We start from the raw sequence: 22433 nt of genomic DNA, 5'->3' as shown, positions 1-22433 counted from the left end.
GACCAGCAGGTACCCAGTTTTTCCATTTTTTATTGGTCCATTTCTGAAAAAGTTACTGGTCCAACAGTGATTTTTACTGGTCCTGGACATTCGGACCAGTGCCAGTGTGCAGCCTTGTCTTATGAAATCAAACTAACAGTATTTTGTGTTATCATTTCATTGTCTGTTTGGATGAATGAGTAGGAGAAGGAGACACAGTCAGCTCAAAAGAAGAAGAATGAGAAAGGGAAGAGGAAAGGAGACCCTACAGAGGAAGACATGGAACCTCAGGAGCTGCTGAAAAGACCCAAGGAGTATGTGGTCAAGTTCACCTTTCCTGACCCTCCACCATTGAATCCTCCTATCCTGGGCATGTATGGTGAGTCCCAGTCAGCTACACCTCTCCCTTTTTCTCTTGTCAGTCTCTGCTCATACACAGTGTCTTTGATTCTGAATGAAAGATTTATTTTTATGAAACAATCATTTCATGTTTACCTCTTGTTGGAAAATCTTCAGCAGAAAGCCCCATTGGTGTTCAAAATATTTTATAAATTTCCTGTAATTGCCCTTTTAGTCTTTCAATCTATAATGAGAGAGAAACTTAATTTATTTGTCTCAGATATACATAATTAACGACTGCATGATATTTATAGACATCTGTGCAAAGTTTCCCTAAAAATTGCTCTATCTTGTAAAATAATTCAATGTTTGTTTTCCCCCTCAGGTACGGACTTTGGGTACCCTGGTCAGAAGAAACTCTTCATTAATTGTGATTTTGGTATCGATATGTCATCGAGAGGTAAGGAATTTCACTTTTTTATATGAATAGGATGTAAGATCAGTGACTTCATCATTTTCAAGCTGTGTAATAGAAAGCTTGTCAGCAGAAGACAGTCATCATTGAAAAAGTTACATGTTGCCATTACAACTGTACTTTGCAAAAATTCTAAATAAGTTAGAAATATAATATTATGCCACTTTTAGTATGCTTTTTCCTCTACTTTTCTGTCAACGTGTTGTTTAGAAGTCGTGAACAAACATTTTCTTATGAGTTTCTTCAAGAAGAACTTACTTCAAGTTATGACTGTGACTGGGTTGTTTGTTGGCATTTAAAGCCTTGACATAATGAAAGATATGGTTAGTATAGGGAAACAGTCTCCGTAAAAGAAACAAAAATCTTGTGTGTTGTCAAAAAGCCTCGTAGAAAACATTGTAGAACCGATAATGTGTAGGTAACCGTAGATTCAAACTTTAGGAAAGGTATTTAATTCACACTGTAATGAAGTGAGAGAAATGATCATATTCAGGTACCACTCTTAGTAGGGTTGTCTCACATACTTTCCTATGTTAGTAGCTTAGTGTGTTTTATCTCCTACTAATAGTCTGCAAAGTTCTTCTGTAATATTGTTCACGTATGATTTGTCCAACATATCCTGTAATATGTTTGGATTTTGTATTTGTTGCACAATGATTCAACCATACAGATATCAAAAAGATTATGTTTAAATACATTGTTGCTTTCAAGAACTATCTTTCATTAGATATCAATTAGTCAGAATTCCCTTGGACTTCATTTTGTAAAAGCTTTATTTGCCACTCAGAAATGTGTTTTTGTAAACTTTAATTCTGGGAATTTCCTGACGTTGATTTTTTCTCTGTCTGTTTTCAAGGGGGAAAAAAAAGACTTACTCATATGTTTTTGTTCCTTCTACATAGTTGCAATAGTGGGACCCAATGGAGTTGGGAAGAGTACATTCCTGAAATTGCTCCAAGGGGAGTTATCTCCTGTAAGTACATTTTAAAGCCTTCGCTTGGACAGTTTTCCCTCGTTCTTTTATTTGCATTGTGTCCAGCATTTAGGGACACAAATGTTTTGTCTTGTTTTGTTTTTGGAGTTTTGCATCAAGATTTAGGCACTACAAAGACCAGAGACAAACTTTAAAATGGATAAAATGTGTGCTAGATTTGGAGTTGACAATTTTAGCATCATTGCTACTAATGGTGATTGTCCCGAGGCTTAAGAAAGAATTCTCATCAGAATCATTATCAAGGTTTATTTGTTTTGTATCCTATAGTCGCTCAAGTGAGTAAGGACTATGAATTGATTCCTTGGTGTTTGATTGCATTCTCAAAAAATATATTTGTTTTTGTGCATATGCAAAAGTATGTGTTTTGTGAATGAGCATCCCAAGCAAAACATGCTGATTCATGATCATTAACTGAGAAGTTAACAAAGTTGTGGTTGACAGTTGCCCCTTTTAAGTATAAATCAACATATTTTCCTCTTGTGAAGTTGGTTGAATGCTCTCATTTTCATGTATATGGTCTTAATGATAAAGTGGAATGTGCCTTGACTGTCTACTGTTCAAGGTTTTGTTGGTAAAAGTGTTATCCCTTCCTCATATTGACCATGTAACAATCTCTTTATTGTGAACAATACAATGCTGCTCTAAGCAGATATATTACAAACAAAAAATTGTAAAGGAGGAAGGGTTAGTAGACCCAGTCTGGCGTCTGTTTATGGTTATGTAGAATAAAAGTTGTGAAATGCACTGCCGCTGTCCAAGTCGTACATGTGATGAATAATATTTTCATTTTATATTTTATATTTGTAACAGCTGAAAGGAGAAATCAGGAAAAACCACAGGTTACGGATAGGATCCTACAGTCAACATTCAGCTGACCAGCTAACAATGGATGTGAGCCCAGTGGAATATCTTCAGGTAAAAGAGACCTTAAGATTGGTATACCAGTATTACATCTAGTCAGTTCTTTCAAATTGCAGTTTAGATGAGCTGGTAGAACATTGAAAGGGTTGAAGGAGATTGCAAAATGTTATCTTTTCAGCGTGATTTGATGGCATGCAAGCCAAGTCTTGGAACATGATATTTCATATGAAGTGCTTTTCTTGGGAGGTATGCATTATATTCTTCAAACATCACAAAGGTATTCATGATCTTCCATATCGTGCTGTGATTATCATTTAATTAGACGCCCACCAAAGCCCTCAACTCACATCACAGCAGTCTATATCTCTCACTGGTACTTCTACACAGCATCGTGTTAATAAAGGCTCTGCCTCCTTTTACAGGCATGATGTTCTGTAAATTTAGATCTGATTTTCTGTTTTCTCCCTGGTCTATACACATTTTTCTATTTTCATGGATTAAAATAATCTGAAAATTTTGATTTGCATGTTTTGTTTTCTTTAACCTCAATATCATCCCTGTCTGGCAAGAAAGAAATGCAACATGAATTTTATTTTCAGTACATAAAGCCTTGCTCACATGACCGACTCTCCTCTTACATCCAGACCAAGTATAACTTACAGTACCAGGACTGCCGCAAGCTGCTGGGACGCTTTGGACTGGTCAGCCATGCCCACACCATCAAGACCAAGGACCTCTCAGGTGGTCAGAAGTCCAGGGTAGCCTTTGCTGACCTTTGCCAGAGCCAGCCTGACATTGTCATATTGGTTGGTTTGTTTGCTTGTATATCTTTGTTTATAATCTCCAGTACATTGTCGCAGAATGCTAAACCCTGCAGCTTCATCATATCAGTTCCCAAGTTGTTTGTTTGTACAATATTAGGTATGTCTTCAACAAGAATAGGAAAATGTGGTTTTGTAATGATTTGTTTTCTTGATATTTGGTTTATTATGCACACTTGAATTTGTCCATGTTTGATCCTGAATATGATTTTTTGCCTTTAAAATATACTGTGTATCAGTACAGTTTTTGATACATTTAATACATTTAATACATTTTCTGTGTCCTGTCATACATTACATTCTTTATACTCTGTATGTAGAAGTTTCCAATTTCATAAGTGTCCTTGAGGTCCCTTGTGCTGACTTCAGGTTTGAAATAATTCTTTGCTGAAAAAAACAACAACAACTGAGAAATGTCTCATTGACTAAGAAAGACATTGTTACTATGACAAAACAGCCAATCTTTGTATGTATTTCTGTGGTATATGTGATAATTGAGCATATGTTTGTGTTGCACAAAGTAATTTTATGTTATTGCTTACAGTGCCATTAAAGTGTAAAAAAGACTTTTCATTTCCCTATCTGGTTTAGACACTGTATTCTAATAAAAAGAAGAAGTTTTTATATAATGCTCTTGGCATATGCAGGGGGAAAAAAAGGAAATCTAACAAATTGAGTACTACAGTACTACAGTAGATTTGATTTGGATATACTGCTATCATGCCTTCTTGCTACAGGACGAACCAACAAACAACCTGGACATCGAGTCTATTGATGCTCTGGCTGATGCCATTAATCACTATGCTGGAGGTGAGCTTTAGTTCAAGTTATTTGAGGTGAACTGACATAGCTTTGTTGAGCCTCCTGTGTTTGTTTAATTAATAGACAGAATCTAGAATTGCATATTTGCAGTTTGAATATATGAAGACATTATAGTAGGGGATTTGTGGTAGCCCATTGTACTCAGTAATTTGATGTAAATGATCTGTAAAACTTGACTCAAATGAACTGTATTTGAACAAAGCATGACTTGGGCTTTGTATTTTGGTCGTGTCAGCAACATACATTAATAAAATTGCATTGAGAGTGTCTCAAGAAATGAAAGGAATGCCAGTCCCATAGAAGGGAGAGAGAATTTTCCATGTATACAGCTGTGGTAGGATGATGGAATTATCCTTTATCTAGTAAAATAACACTGAATGCCGGTTTGTCTGTTGCTAATTATATAATCTATGGATGGTGTCATGAATGACTGTTATCATTGTTTGATAGGTGTCATCATCGTCTCCCATGACGCCCGCCTCATCACCGAGACAGACTGCCAGCTCTGGGTCATTGAGGACCAAACCATCAATGAGATAGACGGCGGCTTTGATGACTACAAGCAAGAACTTCTGGAGGAGCTTGGAGAAACAATGAACAAGAAGGAGTGAGACAGAAAATAATTTCTGGAGACTTTGAGAGATTGTCATCTGAATTTAAACTGGTATGACCCAACGAAACTGACACTCAGTAGCTAGACCTTTTTCCTATGCAGCATCAGGCAAGTTCTGTCCTACAGTGAACCTTAAGTAACACCTTCATCAGAAGAGGTGAAGCTGTTGGAGGTAGAAGTATTTCTGACAGAATATTGTATTGTGCAAGCTGATGATATGACTGCTCAATGTTTGCATCACACAATCCTCCATCCACATATAAACCATTGACAGGCTGGCACATATACATCTCCCTGGTTAAAAACACTTGCCTTCAGCTGTTGCTATGAAGATAAAACATTGCAACCAGAAAGATTGGGTGAGTTTATGGAATCAGCTTGTTTTGCAGGTGATAAAGGGGGAAACACAGTTACAGTGGTTCCATGCCATTTATTACAAGTACCCAAACATACTTTTAATGAGTGAGCATCAAAAGCTAGTGCTGCAATATGCAAAGTCATATCCAATAGCTTCCTAACGGCGTACACATTATAGGTTAAGCCTGCAATGGCTTTATGTATCAAAAGAAGTGTCCTAATATGTGTTAAAACTGGCTTTCTCAAAAGAGCATGATATTGAACATCAACAGTCAAGAGCAGAGAACCACTTATATTATTGCATAAGAAAATATCATATTTATTGAAATGCAAGCTGTCTTCAGCTTGTTGAAATAGAAATTATGTAATATCAACGGTACATCTTGTCAGTTCAAACAAAGTTTAATACTGCTGTCAGTAAATACACATGATATTTACAGGCAGATGCAAATAGCTACTTATCATTGGCTTCATAATACTCTACATTAAAGTGATGGCAACTTCTATCAGTGAAGCAATATGGCAATATAAGAAGTGAAAAGGGTCATGTTTTCTCCGAATACATAATTATCAATATGCATAACAGTGGTCTAATAGACCAACAACCTCTGTATCCTAGAGAATCTTGTTACAATACCTGACTCAGAGTAAAACTGCAACAAGAGAAAAGTAACTGTCTTGTAGCATATGTCACTCATGTTTACAAGTTTACATTGTGGAGCCAGACATCTTATCAAAGTTTACCTCAATGAAGTTGTCTACATATCAGTGACATGTACCTGAAGATCTTTTGTTCACACTCTCTCACACAGTTGATGAAATTTGACTCTTGCCAGGGTAATTCCCTCTTTCAAGGCTCCTGTCTTAAATGCAGATTTAAGACATACGGGATACACACTAGAGTAGCAGAATGTCTGATTCACTGATTTTGTGAATATTTTGTTTAAGCATGGACCTGTCAGGGTTTACAAAGCATTTCAATTATCTGGGGCTGAACGTCCTCATGATTTTTTTTTCTTTTTTGATTTTGCTCAAATACTACATATGACATAACTCATATAGTTTTGTCATATAGAATGGCAAGCAATTTTTGAAATGTGCATTTTGTTGCTCTTTGTGAAAACTCTTCAGAATTTCCAAGGCAAGGGTGCTTTAGTATGCATGCTGTCAATTTTTGTAGGTCACTGCACTTCTTGTCGATTTAGTATACGATTAAAACGATTTTGGTAATATTAAGAGAAATGTGACAGAAGAACAGGAGACAAGTAAAAACTATTTGATTAAAAAAAAACAGAAAGAGACTGCATGATGATACAAAGTATCAATTGAAATTTTGCTCTATTTGTCTTGCATGCTGAACCTGCTCACCAAGTACCTACATGGACTTTTCAAGAATTTGGGGGAATACAGAAAAAAATGAATATATATTATGTGAATTCCTGTTTCATGCATGTTCATAAACTGCAAATCCTTATTTCAGGAAAATTATTGAATTTTTCTGAAATATTTCTGAGATTGTGAAATTGAGCTCACAGAAGTTCTTTTTGCACATTTTTGTTTCTGTGATATGACTTTTTTCCCTTGACGTTCTCAGGGAGACAAGCAAAAACTGTGTTATTGCTGAATAACATCGATATCAGCAATTTATCTAGATCAAATCCATTACCATGCAGGTCTTGAATAGTAAGCCCACATACATTGTGTAAAAATGTTTCGTACATCAGTCGACTGTGACACAACCATAGTGATGTAACTTAATAAATGCATCATAAACAGGAGAACAATTGATTTTTGTCAAGGATTTCTAATATGAAGTTTTGTTTTCACCGAGATTAGAGTGTGTGTAACTGTGATTGGCTATACAATGTATATATGAAATAAAAAACTGGCCCGTCAGGCATGAACATTATGCACACGTACACAAACATGAACATGCATACACACACAGACATTTGTACATGGGCAAGGGGCTAGCTTGAACCTGAACTGAACCTGAATTTTCTCTTGCTTTAACAAAAACTAATAATTCATCTACTTTAAATGATGTGCAAACATTTCTGTGCATCAAGGTGTAGTTGGATCTTTTGGGTATCACCTCATCAAATATTCCATCCTTTTGACTGTTTGTGGTACAGCACCAAGAGGTAATATGACACTGTATTTTCAGCTGTACCAGTCCCATCACTTCGGTCAATTTACTGAATTGGGCAAATCGAAGGCATTAATGTGGTAGATCCCTGTTGGCAATTAAAATGTGAAATCGTCCGTCAGGTAAATCTATGGCATGGACACAAATGGCTTCTTTGGCATTGCAATATTAACAGCAAACTTGCACGTGTATTGTTATAAATCAGTAACACTATAGGCTACAGTGGACTCCCATTATAACGAAGTCCTCGGGACTGGCAGTTTTCTTTTGTTATGTCAAAATTTCATTATAACTAAACAAATGAACAATAAAAATACATAGAGCCGATAATGTTGCAACCTGAATTCTTACATTGTTGTAATCGGAATGTTGTTATAACTGTGTTCATTATAGTGGGAGTGCACTATACAACTAGCAATAGTGTGTGTTGAGTATGTCTGATGTTGCTTCCATATGGTATAGTCCCTTTGCACAGTACTTCAACTCATTTTGAAAGCAAAGGGACCAAATTTTGCAAGAAAAAGCAGTTATTGCTTTGTGTGTCCACCCTATATAGACACTGTCATTGGACCTGCAAATGTTCCAGTATGATTCTTCAGCAGGATTTCCAGACGCATCCTTCAGGCTTTTTGGTACCCATAATTTGACCATGCACAGTCCAGAGATGGGAGTGAAAGTCAGTCTTCATCACTGGACCTCATCTCTTAACTTGACCTGTGTTACCAATGGCAATGGCTTCCTTGCTGACCGACTCCAGACAGACCTGTAGAGAGAAAAGCAAATGGGAGATTTGTCTGTATTAAAGTGTGTTTGTAGGATGGGATGTAGAGAGAGGCTGTGACAACCAAAGGAATGTTTGTCTGTAAGTGTGTTTGTAGGATGGGATGTAGAGAGAGGCTGTGACAACCAAAGGAATGTTTGTCTGTAAGTGTGTTTGTAGGATGGGATGTAGAGAGAGGCTGTGACAACCAAAGGGATGTTTGTCTGTAAGTGTGTTTGTAGGATGGGATGTAGAGAGAGGCTGTGACAACCAAAGGAATGTTTGTATGTAAGTGTGTTTGTAGGATGGGATGTAGAGAGAGGCTGTGACAACCAAAGGAATGTTTGTATGTAAGTGTGTTTGTAGGATGGGATGTAGAGAGAGGCTGTGACAACCAAAGGAATGTTTGTCTGTAAGTGTGTTTGTAGGATGGGATGTAGAGAGAGGTGGTGACAACCAAAGGAATGTTTGTCTGTAAGTGTGTTTGTAGGATGGGATGTAGAGAGAGGCTGTGACAACCAAAGGAATGTTTGTCTGTAAGTGTGTTTGTAGGATGGGATGTAGAGAGAGGCTGTGACAACCAAAGGAATGTTTGTCTGTAAGTGTGTTTGTAGGATGGGATGTAGAGAGAGGCTGTGACAACCAAAGGGATGTTTGTCTGTAAGTGTGTTTGTAGGATGGGATGTAGAGAGAGGCTGTGACAACCAAAGGAATGTTTGTATGTAAGTGTGTTTGTAGGATGGGATGTAGAGAGAGGCTGTGACAACCAAAGGAATGTTTGTCTGTAAGTGTGTTTGTAGGATGGGATGTAGAGAGAGGCTGTGACAACCAAAGGAATGTTTGTCTGTAAGTGTGTTTGTAGGATGGGATGTAGAGAGAGGTGGTGACAACCAAAGGAATGTTTGTCTGTAAGTGTGTTTGTAGGATGGGATGTAGAGAGAGGCTGTGACAACCAAAGGAATGTTTGTCTGTAAGTGTGTTTGTAGGATGGGATGTAGAGAGAGGCTGTGACAACCAAAGGAATGTTTGTCTGTAAGTGTGTTTGTAGGATGGGATGTAGAGAGAGGCTGTGACAACCAAAGGGATGTTTGTCTGTAAGTGTGTTTGTAGGATGGGATGTAGAGAGAGGCTGTGACAACCAAAGGAATGTTTGTATGTAAGTGTGTTTGTAGGATGGGATGTAGAGAGAGGCTGTGACAACCAAAGGAATGTTTGTATGTAAGTGTGTTTGTAGGATGGGATGTAGAGAGAGGCTGTGACAACCAAAGGAATGTTTGTATGTAAGTGTGTTTGTAGGATGGGATGTAGAGAGAGGTAGTGACAACCAAAGGAATGTTTGTCTGTAAGTGTGTTTGTAGGATGGGATGTAGAGAGAGGCTGTGACAACCAAAGGAATGTTTGTCTGTAAGTGTGTTTGTAGGATGGGATGTAAAGAGAGGTAGTGACAACCAAAGGAATGTTTGTCTGTAAGTGTGTTTGTAGGATGGGATGTAGAGAGAGGCTGTGACAACCAAAGGAATGTTTGTCTGTAAGTGTGTTTGTAGGATGGGATGTAAAGAGAGGTAGTGACAACCAAAGGAATGTTTGTCTGTGAGTGTGTTTGTAGGATGGGATGTAAAGAGAGGCTGTGACAACCAAAGGAATGTTTGTAAGTGTGTTTGTAGGATGGGATGTAGAGAGAGGTGGTGACAACCAAAGGAATGTTTGTCTGTAAGTGTGTTTGTAGGATGGGATGTAGAGAGATCGAGGCTGTGACAACCAAAGGAATGTTTGTCTGTAAGTGTGTTTGTAGGATGACAGAGGGCAGGTAACATGTAATGTCATAACAGAAATAGCCCCGCTCCTACCCCCTTGTTTAGACATTGCTGCATCCTGATCCATACTGTCTTCTTCCAGAATTCTTGAGAGATGAAGTGCAACAGGGAATGTGAAGTTTCAGACCGAAAAATTATTAGGTTTTTTGCAATGAGAACTTAATGCAACAACAGTTGTATATTGTTTTCTGGATAATTCACTGTCCAGTACATTCATATATATAAAAAAAATATTAGAACTTAAAAGAGTGTATTATGAAGGCCTATTTAACACTGAGACACGGATAAATTTATGATGCCACTTGTAAGAAAAGACTTCACACAGATTGTGAAATCACAGGACATTTGTAAGCCTCCATTTGAGTGATCGTAAGTATTGGTGATAGAGCTATATTTGTAGGACGACTGTTAAATGTTTCAGAACAGGGCAGTGAGTTAGCTCAGTCGGAAGCACGTCTACCTCACGATCCAAAGGACCCCGGTTCGATTCCCCGATCCCACTGAGCTTTGTTGTGTGTAATCGTACCATCCTTCTCTAGTTAGAGGCAAAACACTCTGTCCTAGCTCGGACAGGACATAAAATGGAGATCCTGTGTATGAGAGAATCACAACTCGAGCTCGCAAAAAAATCCCACTGTATTTATTCATCGCAAAGAGCAGGGTGTTTGACCCAGTGAAGTGGTCCCGCTTGTCATCCAACTGGATGACCAGCTATTGCAGCTGAATATGGGCTATCCAGCCATCTTCTCAGATGGAAATGAAGCAAACAAAACAGCATTTCACCAGTAACAATTTCTTCAACATGTCGCAAAATTTTGGCGCAGAGCTACAGTGTACAATAAACAATAGCATGAATTATTACCAAAGTGATTCGCCCTTATAAACTTGTCGTGCCAGACATTATGGGACCCCACCCTACTCGAGAGGAGAAATTTCACAGCTGTTGTTACTTACCGCTTGGCAAAGTGCGGCCTTGTTGATGTGCGTAGGTGTGCTCTCTGTACGACATGGTTTTTCTGGTATTGATATGTGATAGACGTTCCCTTTCCCACGTTCCATGTGATTATTAGTGATGCGATCCTTGTTAATGGGGTCAGTACTGCTGTCGGCTCCTGAAGTACCAGTCTTTAGCATCTCTCCCCTGTTCATTGACGTCGGTGAGTCGATCGAAATGTATTTCTTTCGTGAGAAAGTAGTTGGAGAGTTGGTCTCGTGCTGAGAAGTTATTTTAATCGGTGTAGATGATTGCTTTGGAGGATGAGTACTTTTGAACGCAGGAGCGTTAACATACTGCGATGACCCGCTGCTAGACAGAGGGCCAGCCGACTTACATGTAGCAGAGCGAGATGCTATTGACGACGCAGCAGAGTTCAGCCGCTGACCGCGAATGCCGAGTCCGTGGCTGGTGTGAACAACCTGCGCGGGAATACTGGCCTCTGTGGAGTTGTCGTCTGCTGCAGATAATTTCGGCGATTTGTAGATCGCAGACGAGCTTTGTTGACGCAATGGTTGTTGTGTTTTGTCGATTGATCTCTGGTGGTTAGATACAACAAAAAATGTTGGTGGTCAAGAAATTGAGGAGAAAGTCCGACCCATACACATTCTTAAACTCTTTTCTACCGCACTGGCATATCAATGTATCAGAAAAGTATATTTTTTATAGAAAGTAATAGAAAATGAGTAATGGACATGTGTTGAGCTGCGAAACATTAATGATTTATAATAATTACAATGACAATAATCATAACAACAATAATGTAATGATAATAAGGCAACTGTTGCCCAGGGAATTATTGTTGTCATTGTCATACACTGAACACAAATCAGGGGCGGATCCAGGAGTTCCATACGGACCACACGGGGTGCGCCTTTACAAAATTAAAGGGGGGGGGGCATGCACCCCGCCTCATTTTTCTCTTTATTTCTTTTGTTTTAACAAAAAATAAAGGGGGTTAACAAAAGATAAAGGGGTGCGCGATGCGCTCCCCCTGGATCCGCCACTGCAAACACTCATAGCGTTGTTGGTATTTCTGAATAGAATGAACCTGAGAGCAGAAGAAGATAGTGTTGTAGGAGACCATTCTGTCCAGTGTGTCTGATAGCACGAAAGTTTGTAATCATCCCCATACCTGCCTGCCAGCCACTCGTAAGTAATGCGCCGCTTGAAGGAGGTGAGAGTAGAAATCTCTGAAGACAGACCCATCTGGCGTTCCCATGGTTTCAGGGTGGTAGCCATAGCAACTGTCATCACGTGTGACACCAGTAAAATTGTTTGGTGCTACGTCCCTGTTCAGGCAGATATGCAATTTATATACACACAAAGTACGTTAGAATTTGATAGAAATGTTGTTCGTAACCTGTAATACCAGTGTAAAGACAGTGTTACGTTGAAATCACAGTTTTGTCTCTGGGTCAACAGAGAACATTTACCACATATAACATACCCAGTTTTATTCAAACATATCACACTTAGCGATCTATAACGTTTTATTAAGTTATATTTTCCTTCCCTCTCTTTCTCTTCTAGGTGGCTCGCCATTTCTGTATTGGAAGTTGATAAGACCGTTGATTTACGGATCATTTTGCCATGCAAAACAAGTGTTTCAGAAACGTTTATGTTGCAAGTTGCAAACTGGAAACAAGATAAGGTTTAATAGGGAATACCATACGCGAACGAACATGAGCATCATATGCTTCTCTCTACTTTACAATTTGCATGCATTGTAACAAATTCACTAATTCGACACCATTATGTATTACTGTGTCAAATGATGTGCCATTATCAATACAGTGTGTTTAGTTTGACGGAAAATTTATTGAACATATAACCCAATTGAACTCTACAGCTTTGATTTACTTTGAGGACGCTGTGGTCACTGTTTGGCTTGAAATCAAAATTCATGTCCCCTTCAATTATCTAGACAATCTCCTTGCCCGTCAGTCTCTCTCTCTCTCTCCCCCTCTCTCTCTCTCTCTCTCTCTCTCTCTCTTGGGCCATTTTTTCTGTAGTTGCCATCGAACTTATGATCGCTCGTGATATCTTGTGGAGTGTCCATCAGTCGGCAGTTATTACGATATCATTGAGCAAGTAATTTGTGAGTGGTTTGTTATCACTGCAAAAACAAGTTAAGAGTACAACAGGAATCACAAAACTAAGTTTGAAAATTGGAGTTAGTTCACGTTAAGTTTAGAAATAAAAAAAGAAGCATTACAATGCACACAATACAATGAAATTCTAACTTTTATATCATTAAAAGTTATTATCCACAACAGCAAATATTGCACTTACAGCAGGAACAACTGCAGTAGACGTGATTTTATAAATCATATATCAAAGTCATAAATACAAAGTATAGATGCAAGTGATGGTGATGATAGACTTCAAATAATGCCCAAATCATCAGATTCCATGCCTTCTAAGATTGAATGAAAAGTGTTTTCGTTGCAATCTCGTCATAGGCCTATTTTCAATGCTTTGTTCAAAACAGGCGCCAAAAGAGTTTTAGCGCCCATTATAGCTTTGTGGGTGCACTTCGCAGTGATCTTTGTCAGGCACCCAGTCTCATTACTTTAATGTTACAGTATACTTATCCAGGGTCTAACTTGTTCTTAGATCAGAAGAAAGGTTGACACAAGATTACCAAAAAAAATCGACTCTTTTGCCTACTTAGGTTGTGATAAACAATGGTTAGTGTTGGAGGCTTTGTCAGATTCAAATATTGAAAGAATATAATTAATACATTATATTGACAGCTGCATCTCCATGCCATACTCTTTAGACCGAGGCCGATGTCCGACTACACGTTGTGAAGTGTTACCATGGTAACACAATATAGTGTGCAGCTAAAATCGGCAGACAAAATATGCAACCTCTTGCTAAGTGCTGAGGACCTTTCTGTACTGTTGGAGGTAAAGTAAGCTTAACAACGTATTACAGAATGTCATGTTACAAGCACTTCATGTTAATACGAATTATACGCACAAATGTAGGCACGGGAAACGGGTTAACAGTAAAAGCCTCGAGACAGTGTCCCAGTTTGAGCTACTATGCCACCCATACATACAGGACAACATACGAGTAGATGTTAATACTGTACTGAAAAGTCCAACCTTCGAACAGAACCCTTGGCTACGTAAAACGAAGTTACAGCTAAGAGGACAGAGATTGGATTATCACCGAAGTACAACCAAGTTGGAAGTTCATGGAGCGATCATTTTGAATTGTCTTGGGCGCATTGCATACGTTTGTTTGTATTTGTCAGGTGCAAATAAGAAAGGTGAAAACCTTTTCAATAATGGCACCTGAAAGGCCACAGAATCTGCAGTTGTTACTTAAATCGTATTTCAAATCACTGTCTTTATCATTCTCATTAAATTCTTATCGATTTATTATTGCTAGCACCAGAGTATATTACAAAGTTTACGGTGCGCCCGCGGTGATGAGACAAGTGCAAAGATTCGCTGAATGAACCTCCTTGTCTTTTATTAAAGGAAACCAACACTCTCGTTTCGGATTAATTTCATGGAAACGTTGCTATGCCATTTTTGAATAAATTCAATTTCAAGTTAAAAAAAAACTTTAACTGAATAACTGAGGGCAATGATCAAATCTAGGAAGGGTTTTTTTTTTGACAACTCCTTACGCATTTTTTCATGATATTTCCAATAAATTCTTAGTTCTTTTGATACACTTGTTTATATGGTCCAACTTCATTCTAAGTCTAGAAAATGAATTTCTTTTGTACCCAGAGGTTGTTCTATACATTAGAAAGTGGATGAACAAATCAATGAACAAAACAGAAGGATAATTGTTCATAACATTTACTTCTGCCCTTTAAAGCTACAGTTCAAAATGATAATTTGGATCTTCTCATTTCTTGTCTGATCTTGAGAAATACTTACAAAGAAATATGATTCGTTAGGAATCACAAACTTGACGAGGACTTAGTGGTTTCCTTTAAAGATTAGTTATTCAAAGCAATAGGGTCATAGCGTCGACGAGGATAATTTGCTATGAGTGAAAGTCGAAGGATTGAGGAAACTAAACTAGGTTGGTTCTGATTTGACACTCGTACCAATCATCGCAGTCTGACAGCTCTTCGTCAATCGGGTGCAAATCGTATTTGGGCAAACGGGTGACAAATCTGTGAGATTCGCGCAGGAAAAACAGAGCGACATGCATTGAGTGTTTAAATGAAGCATCATAGAGCACGTCACTAGATGAGAGGGGCAAGTAATGGAACAGGCATATTCACAGATATATTACAGGGCGTGGCACATCATACGTTGAACCTCCGTTGAACAAGTTGGTATGGTTATGAACCATGCAAACCGTAGCAATTAGTTTTCAAGGCGACATTTTGTAAGAGACTATCGGTTAACATGTTAGCATTTGGTGATCGTATTGCTTGTCAGTTATACGTGTGTGGAGAAGTGTAAAAATTGTCATCATAAACACACAATACAATACACTGTATAGTATTGTAGAGTGGATTATTACCTGTACTTTTTCCTCCCGTGTACTTTGCCTTTGAAGATGATGGACATGTACAGGGACTGTAATTCCGTGGATTGGTCACTAGCGCTGTGATAATCTGTAATTTTACCTAAGGTTGATTTAATTGTGATAGGCTAATCATTACAACAGTCATTCTAGAATCTGATTAATCCATGGATGTACAATGTTGTTATTATCGATCACGGTGTGTTCCCGATCAAATTCACTCCTTGTTTGAGGTGTGTTTTTGTATCAATTGCTAATCATTTCTCTCCTTTTGTTGTTTTAATGTATTTGACATGTTTAACATTGGTGTGTTTTACACTAAGATAGAAAAGAAAACTGCACGCATAGGCATCGATAGGTGAACGCAGCACAGTCAGATTTTCCCGTCACCGTTACCATGATTAGATCACACTAAATTAATTTACGAGGGATAACCAATTTCCGATGGGTAAAAACGAACCTGTGTATGGCGAGCGAGTTTTGCAGGGCTTTTTTTCTTACAAAACTCTGCCAAAGTACGGAAGACAATTGCAACCCCTTCTTGCTTAAAAGGCTGACTGAGTAATACATTGCCCAGTTACTGATCTTTTTTTTTTTTCACAAGTGTTCTGTGTAAATTATCAGTAAGGAAATAATATGCATGTTGAATTAAATTCGTTTTACGAGATATCATGATGAACTTTTTTGCTGCAAATGTTAATATTTGGTCTTTATCAAACAGAGACAGCTAGATAATATTTCCACAGAAATTGGTTATCCACACTATAGTGACGTATAACAGTAGACCACACCTACCTTACTTTGGCATTAAGTATCCGTATGCGGTCCTGTGGTAGTAGTGTTTTGTGTGTTGTTTTTTTTTGGGGGGGGGGCGGGAATGGGGAGGGTTGTATAAAAGCCGTGGATAGAAATAAAAAAATGCAAGAAATGTGCTGTGATGTGGATCGACACTCACCCTCAACCAAGAAATATTGTGTTCTGACATAAATGGGTAACAGATAACGCTCAAAACAGGACGATACAGACAAACATGACACTTGAAGAGTACGAGATAGGACATGACACGGTCAGGAGTAACACAGGACAAGCTGTGAATTGCCGCAGGTGAGAGAATTGAAATTTGGAAAGTGTCACACACGTGATATGTGACGTCAGCAAGGGGTGACCCAATCACCAGCAGAAGTTTGCCAAGAGAGTCTAGAAGCGGATGAATATTACCCCACGATCTGTGTGCACTGCCTGGGTCCTGGAGTGCATGTAACTAGACAATAATATGAACACAGGCCCTTGGTTAGCTTCTACCCACACAAATAAACAATACTGGCGGAACCAAGGGATGGAGAGATATGAAAGAATCACATCAAAGTTCCCTCGTCGAATGATCAAACAGAAAAAGAAAAATACCCCATGACATAGCCATATGTTTCCGTGCAGGGTACATAATGTAACATAGTTTATGAAATAATAGTGAGCATTAAATGAAAATATGAAAAAAAAAACCGGATGAAATGAGATCAAACACCATTCCCATGTAGTATACATACACACAAAACAACTGCCATACAATTTACGACATTGAGTATGCGCAATGCACCATTCACATTGTATCATAGAAAATATTCGGTATTAGAAATATGCCATCAAACCCCTCTACACTTCATTCAGATGAAAGTGAATTGGACAAAAAGTGATAGAATCCCGAAGTTCATGCTGAAAGTTTTTAATGATGTCTGTATTTCGGCAATGTCGATATTTGATAATAACTTCAAGTCTAAATTGTTTTAGCCATATCCCCATCTACTAAGTGTCCTTCAGGAATGTTCGGGAGGATTTAGCTATGATAGAATACATAATTAAGTGTATTTGTAAGTGAATACAGTGTGGATGTGTATTACTGAGTATATCACTGTGTCGCCGTTCAGGCACGACTCCAACTGCGTGTATAGGCCTACTTTTTATTCTTCTTCTAATCCTACAGTGTAGTAAAACAGCAGTAGACAGCAGTTTGTACTTGTGATATGACGAGGAACGCACATCACTCTCTGCGTCATTAAAAAAAAACACGATCGATTTTAATTATCGACACTGTCATCACTCGTTGATAATGTTAAAACACGATGAGAAGTTTGATGACGAAAAACTCGAACTCCTCGAAAAGCATGTTGAGTATCCAATCGGCAGCTTGTTTTATAAGCAATAACTTGCCATTGGAATTTGATTTGGCATATATTATATTAGAAACGGTCGCGTGACAGTTGGAAAGTGGCCTATTTACTTCACTTGCTTTATAGTGCGATGCCTAAAGTACAGATCTATTCTGTTTGCTTTTCACGGGGCAAGAGATTTTACTGCAGAAATGGTCTCCATTTGACAGGTACCTATACAATGTCATTGATTCTCACATTCAAATTGGTACCTGGAAGCATTTGCGACCGTTATTTTTGCAGTCGCATGTACGCGCAGATTCTATCCTGTATCATTTTGTTCATTTTTTATTCTGTAAACGTCCGATTTGCTGAAAGAGCGTCTTTGCTTTCAGTCAGACTGTACTTTATTACATAAGAAGTCTATAGAAGGCGTGTAAAAGTCAGTTTTATCATAGCAGCCTCCACAAATTTTATTTCCAGTTGTTGATATTGTTTAGGATCCTCAAAATTAACAAAGCCGTCAGCGGAGACAATTATGTATAGTTTCTTAAGAATATCGATTCTAATCTTCCCCTAGTAGTGATAGTACTTAAGCTCACACACTCTTTCCAGCTTTCCAAACAAAGTGAATACTCATCATAGTATACTTCTTCAGTTCATGTAAAATTATACAAACTTTTCTTATAGAACTACAGATATACCAAAAGCCAGTAAAATCGTAAATACGGCCTACTGCAAGTTTCATAGAGGCTTACAAAATCTTCACTAAAAAAGCTTAAGTAAAGATAAGTTGTTAGGAATAGATGTAGCATCGTGCTTGGAGCATATCACTACGCGATAGGTGCCAGACCAATAGGAAAACATTGATTTTTCTTCCTTCTTTCACGTTATCGTAGTTTGAATCGTGCAATCGATTGTTGTCTTTCCAGCCCGCTACCATCTAACTTTCGAAACCTCAGGAGATACAGAGTATCGACCCAGGTCCCGGGTCTAGACCGTATACAGCCTTTATAGGATCACGAAACGAAAGGTCTTAGCACTCAAAATGAAAACAGCAACAGGGCTCTCTCCAACTGACGATGAATTACGTTTTAAAATCACAGAGAGCTCAGCAGAAGACAACATTCAGGAAGATGATCGTTTGTCTTTTTCTCGCCTTCTTTCTCACTCTCTCTTTAGTGTGTATATCTTCATGTAAGACTCCTGAGTGTATTAATTACTGATGATAACATTTTAAAAAAATCATTTGCTGAAGACATTCGTCAAAATACACGTTTTGTTCGATGAACACGCGCAAAGGATTTCTCTTTGATGACTTTGAACACAGCACGCACATTGTAAAAAAAAAAGTAACCGACAGATCTGTACAAATCTGGTTGGAAAATAAATGGAGAAATGACCTAGTAAAGTGTCATTATATTATGAACATCTCTACTTTCAATACTTCTGTGATTGGTCACGTGTTTGGTCATGTGATCTATGAAGTACCGATTGTCTGGGAATTCTCTTCTTTTATGTACTCCAAAAGTGCCTTTTCGTGGCATGATTGGAGACGATGTGTGAGGACACCTGAACCGATTAATGGAATTAAATCGGTGTTTTCTTGAATTTTGATGATTGTTTCTAAATTGTTACTGATTTTTATGTTTTCCCAGCAGCTCGGATCAAAACCAACCTCCTTTGAGTGTCATGGTATTATGCTCTTCGAAGTTCTCACTAAATGGCTAAGTTCTCGCAAAATCTTAATCATTTAGGAGCAAATTGCATGAACTGTCACAATTCGGTTGATTGAAAAGAAATTATTATTATACTCCAGCAGATAAGCGTCATTTATGAAAAATGTGGGGTTACGTATTTGTTTCAAGTGGACGTAGGCCTACTGTATAGAGTTATATCCAACTTCTGAATTCCGGAGTCGAATTTCTTTTGCACTTATTGTGCATCTGTGAGATGAAAATATCAATGTATGTTCATTGCTACCAGTGTATGATTCCAACCAGACACTTTATATGCTCACTATTAGCGTCGTGGTGCGTCTATAATGATATCTCTTTGAGTAACTAAGTTAATAATACCAGAAACATCATCTGGACACGGGTGCGGGCATAAAACCAATCAGTATTACTTATATATCAAAATCTCGCGGAATCCAGAGTTATTCGCTGCCAAAAGAAAACAAACACAAAATCAACAGAATGCAGTTAATTTGGAAGCGCACAATGACACTGTTAAGTTTCTCTGGATAGGGGGCCGTACAAAATGACGTAAATAATATAGTATGGTGATAAAGGATAACTGATGATTACGGACTTATCTTATGAAAGTGCCGTGGTCGTGAAAGGTTATCAAAATGGACGTTAATGCACATTATTTTTGTTTTTCTATTTGATATTCTCTGGTCGTGAAAAGTTATCAAAATGAACGTTAATGCACAAGATTTGAGTTTTTACATGTGATATTCTAAAGTGCCAAAGTTAGGCCTAACAACTTACCCGAAAGCAACGGGTAGAGTGTGGTTGTCGGCGGTAGCAGGGAATTGTGAGACTACGGAGGGCTTCCAAAAAGGGTGTTGTCCCACAGGTGGGCCGTGCTGTGGGATGGTGTTGGCTTGATCCGTTAAACCACTGGATGATGGCGAACCGTTCCGGACATTGCCATTCGATGCCCTCGACCCAAGGGATGCCGCGGTGGTCATCGGTCTCAAGCCAGGCGGACTCCTGCTCTGCGGCTTGGCGGACTGTGACGACACGTCTGCTGTCACGGTCAGACTCTGCGGAATGCTAGGCATGAGAAGGTGTTCGTTGTCCTTGACGAACTTGGAGATCACGGAGCGGGAGTTATCCTTGATCAGGCCCGGTGACCAATGGGCAAAAGTTTGACGTTTGCGCGAGGCGGCCTCTGTGAGAGAGCAATATCGCGGTAGAGTCGTACCAGACACTTCACTTGCCGGTCCGTCGGCTGGTGCGGGTGCGCTTGGAGCGGTTGAAGGCGGAGGGAGGGCAGTCGACGCCCCGGCGTGGTTTGATTCCGTTTTGGGTTGATTTTCAGTCTTTGAGTCCGAATTGTGCCGCGGTCTTGACTGCGAAAGTCGTTGCATTTCCACTCGCTCAGCAGTTGCCGCTGCGGCAGCGATTTGCTGCGCTGCAAGTCGCGGTTCAGGTTTTGGTTGGGCCAAATCTGGCTTGAAGCCAGCATGTGCTGAAGCATCACCAGCATAGTAAATACTCCTCTTTCTTCCACACGCTGTGTCCTGTGCAGCTAGTTTTTCCAAAGGGCCACCACATGTGTGGAACCTCCGATATTGCTCCATGTACTTTTTGGGGTTGTGGTAATGACGAAACTCGAATTCAATGGCCATGGTCTTCATACGACTCGAGGCACGAGATGTGATTGAAAGCCGGCGGGGATGCGTGTCGGAATCTGTGCGGGACCCGCCCTTCGAGCTTCCACCTCCGTGGTTCTTCTGACCACTCTTTGATTGGCTCGGAACGCGACGATATTGCAGTCTAGCGTCCGGCACCCAACCGCACAGGTCGTCCAGATATTTGGCAAGATGCTGTGAGATCGTTGTGGCGTCCCAGGTAAAGTAAGGCTCCTGTCCGTCTTCAGCGGTATCCTCGTAATCGTTCAGCGCTCTCGTTATCGTCTTGTCCCGCACGAACGACGGACACTCGATCTCCTCGGCGGACTCATCGCCGCTGGAGGAGTCGACCGCATGGCGAGGAGCGGTGATCGAGTAAATGGACAGCGGCGTCGACATCGAGTCAATCGATGGGGAAGCTGGTTCATTGAAGACCTGAAATGAATTGAGTTCAGACCAATTACAAAATGTAGTTACACTCATTCATTGGCACCGTGGGTCTACACAGCGTTCATTGTCAACACAAAATATCTCACTAAGAAATTCAGACCTTTGATCAGTTATGATTTAGGCCATTTTTTTGTTTTACGTAAGGTGTAAGTTACTAGTACCACGTTGTCATAAAGTATATCTGCTACAGACCTAGCGTAACATCTGGCGAAACAAATATCACTGCCTGCGCTAATGATTGAAAGTGCATCACGTGACCGGATGAATATTGATATGACCAGTGGCAACAGCAAGACTCCTTCTCCCAAATGCTATGGGATGTATATTTTTTTGCCTAAATTTGATCGACCTTTTGTAAAGAGAATGCTAATGAATTTCTATGATACTAATTTTGTGATGCCGATGACGACAGCAGACAAGGACAATAACGATTTGATCTCATCAAAGCTTAAGAGGTCGAATCAAGTGGGTCTTATCGTTATCATCAATTATTGAATCAACATTGCTGTACCCGTATTTATAATGAAAATGACATCTTCTTCTTTTGTTGACTTCCTCCAGTCCTGGAGAACTGCGTTAGATTCGCAGAAATGTAGTAAAACACTGATTGTCATCTACTAATGTGGTCATATGTCAAGCCGGAGACAACAGACAAGAATCAACACAATAAATAATAGCAAAGAGCAGGAGAGATGAGGAAGACAAGATGAAAGCAACAGATCAAGCAGCAGGTATGAAGAGGTTATAATGTCATAGATGAGCGGATCACATGCATATCGGCTAGGAAGCGAAGGGAGTTGATGTGGAGAATGGAAGATTCTTCCCGGGAAATATTGGGGTCACTTGTTCCGGTGAGTATGAGGCTGGCAGAATACAGGGGAAAAGCAACCTAAACCGAATATCTTGTCTATGGAGACACTTAGGCTGAAAGAAAAGTCGGTATCTTTGTTTGAAAATAGAAATTAAGTATAACAAAATGTGAAGATAC

General features: G+C 39.2%; 2 protein-coding genes across 2 annotated transcripts in view; one reads left to right on the top strand and one right to left on the bottom strand.

The window, feature by feature from the left end:
* The window catches only part of LOC139741552 (ATP-binding cassette sub-family F member 1-like), a 34105-nt gene extending 28748 nt beyond the window's left edge, over window positions 1–5357 (top strand). The window contains exons 22-28 of the mRNA XM_071652129.1: window positions 184–358; window positions 704–778; window positions 1696–1766; window positions 2598–2702; window positions 3293–3454; window positions 4207–4279; window positions 4742–5357. Coding sequence (XP_071508230.1) covers window positions 184–358; window positions 704–778; window positions 1696–1766; window positions 2598–2702; window positions 3293–3454; window positions 4207–4279; window positions 4742–4902 — 822 coding nt within the window. The 3' untranslated portion in view covers window positions 4903–5357. The remainder of the gene's footprint in view (window positions 1–183; window positions 359–703; window positions 779–1695; window positions 1767–2597; window positions 2703–3292; window positions 3455–4206; window positions 4280–4741) is intronic.
* Window positions 5358–8107: 2750 nt separating this feature from the next.
* LOC139741555 (uncharacterized) lies at window positions 8108–21394 on the bottom strand. Its single transcript, XM_071652131.1, has 5 exons — window positions 20127–21394; window positions 15060–15128; window positions 12114–12270; window positions 10939–11517; window positions 8108–8173 (listed from the first exon to the last, which is right to left on the bottom strand). Exons 1-5 carry the CDS (start codon window positions 21392–21394, stop codon window positions 8108–8110), a joined length of 2139 nt encoding a protein of 712 aa, XP_071508232.1.
* Window positions 21395–22433: the final 1039 nt, after the last annotated feature.

The sequence above is a fragment of the Diadema antillarum genome, unplaced genomic scaffold (genome assembly GCF_040938485.1).
Source record: "Diadema antillarum isolate AM-2024a unplaced genomic scaffold, OU_Dant_1.0 seq00000933_RagTag, whole genome shotgun sequence".
Classification (NCBI taxonomy): Eukaryota; Metazoa; Echinodermata; class Echinoidea; order Diadematoida; family Diadematidae; genus Diadema; species Diadema antillarum.
The sequence above is the reverse complement of the archived record's forward strand: the minus strand, read 5'-3'. Positions and strand labels throughout refer to the sequence as shown.

Coding starts and splice junctions, on each gene's coding strand:
- LOC139741555 (XM_071652131.1), bottom strand. CDS start 21,394: ATGTCGACGCCGCTGTCCATTTACTCGATCACCGCTCCTCGCCATGCG. Junction 12,271..15,059: donor CTGTCAGACTGCGATGATTG/GTACGAGTGTCA, acceptor CTGCCTGAACAG/GGACGTAGCACCAAACAATT. Junction 8,174..10,938: donor AGGCCGCACTTTGCCAAGCG/GTAAGTAACAAC, acceptor TTCTCTCTACAG/GTCTGTCTGGAGTCGGTCAG.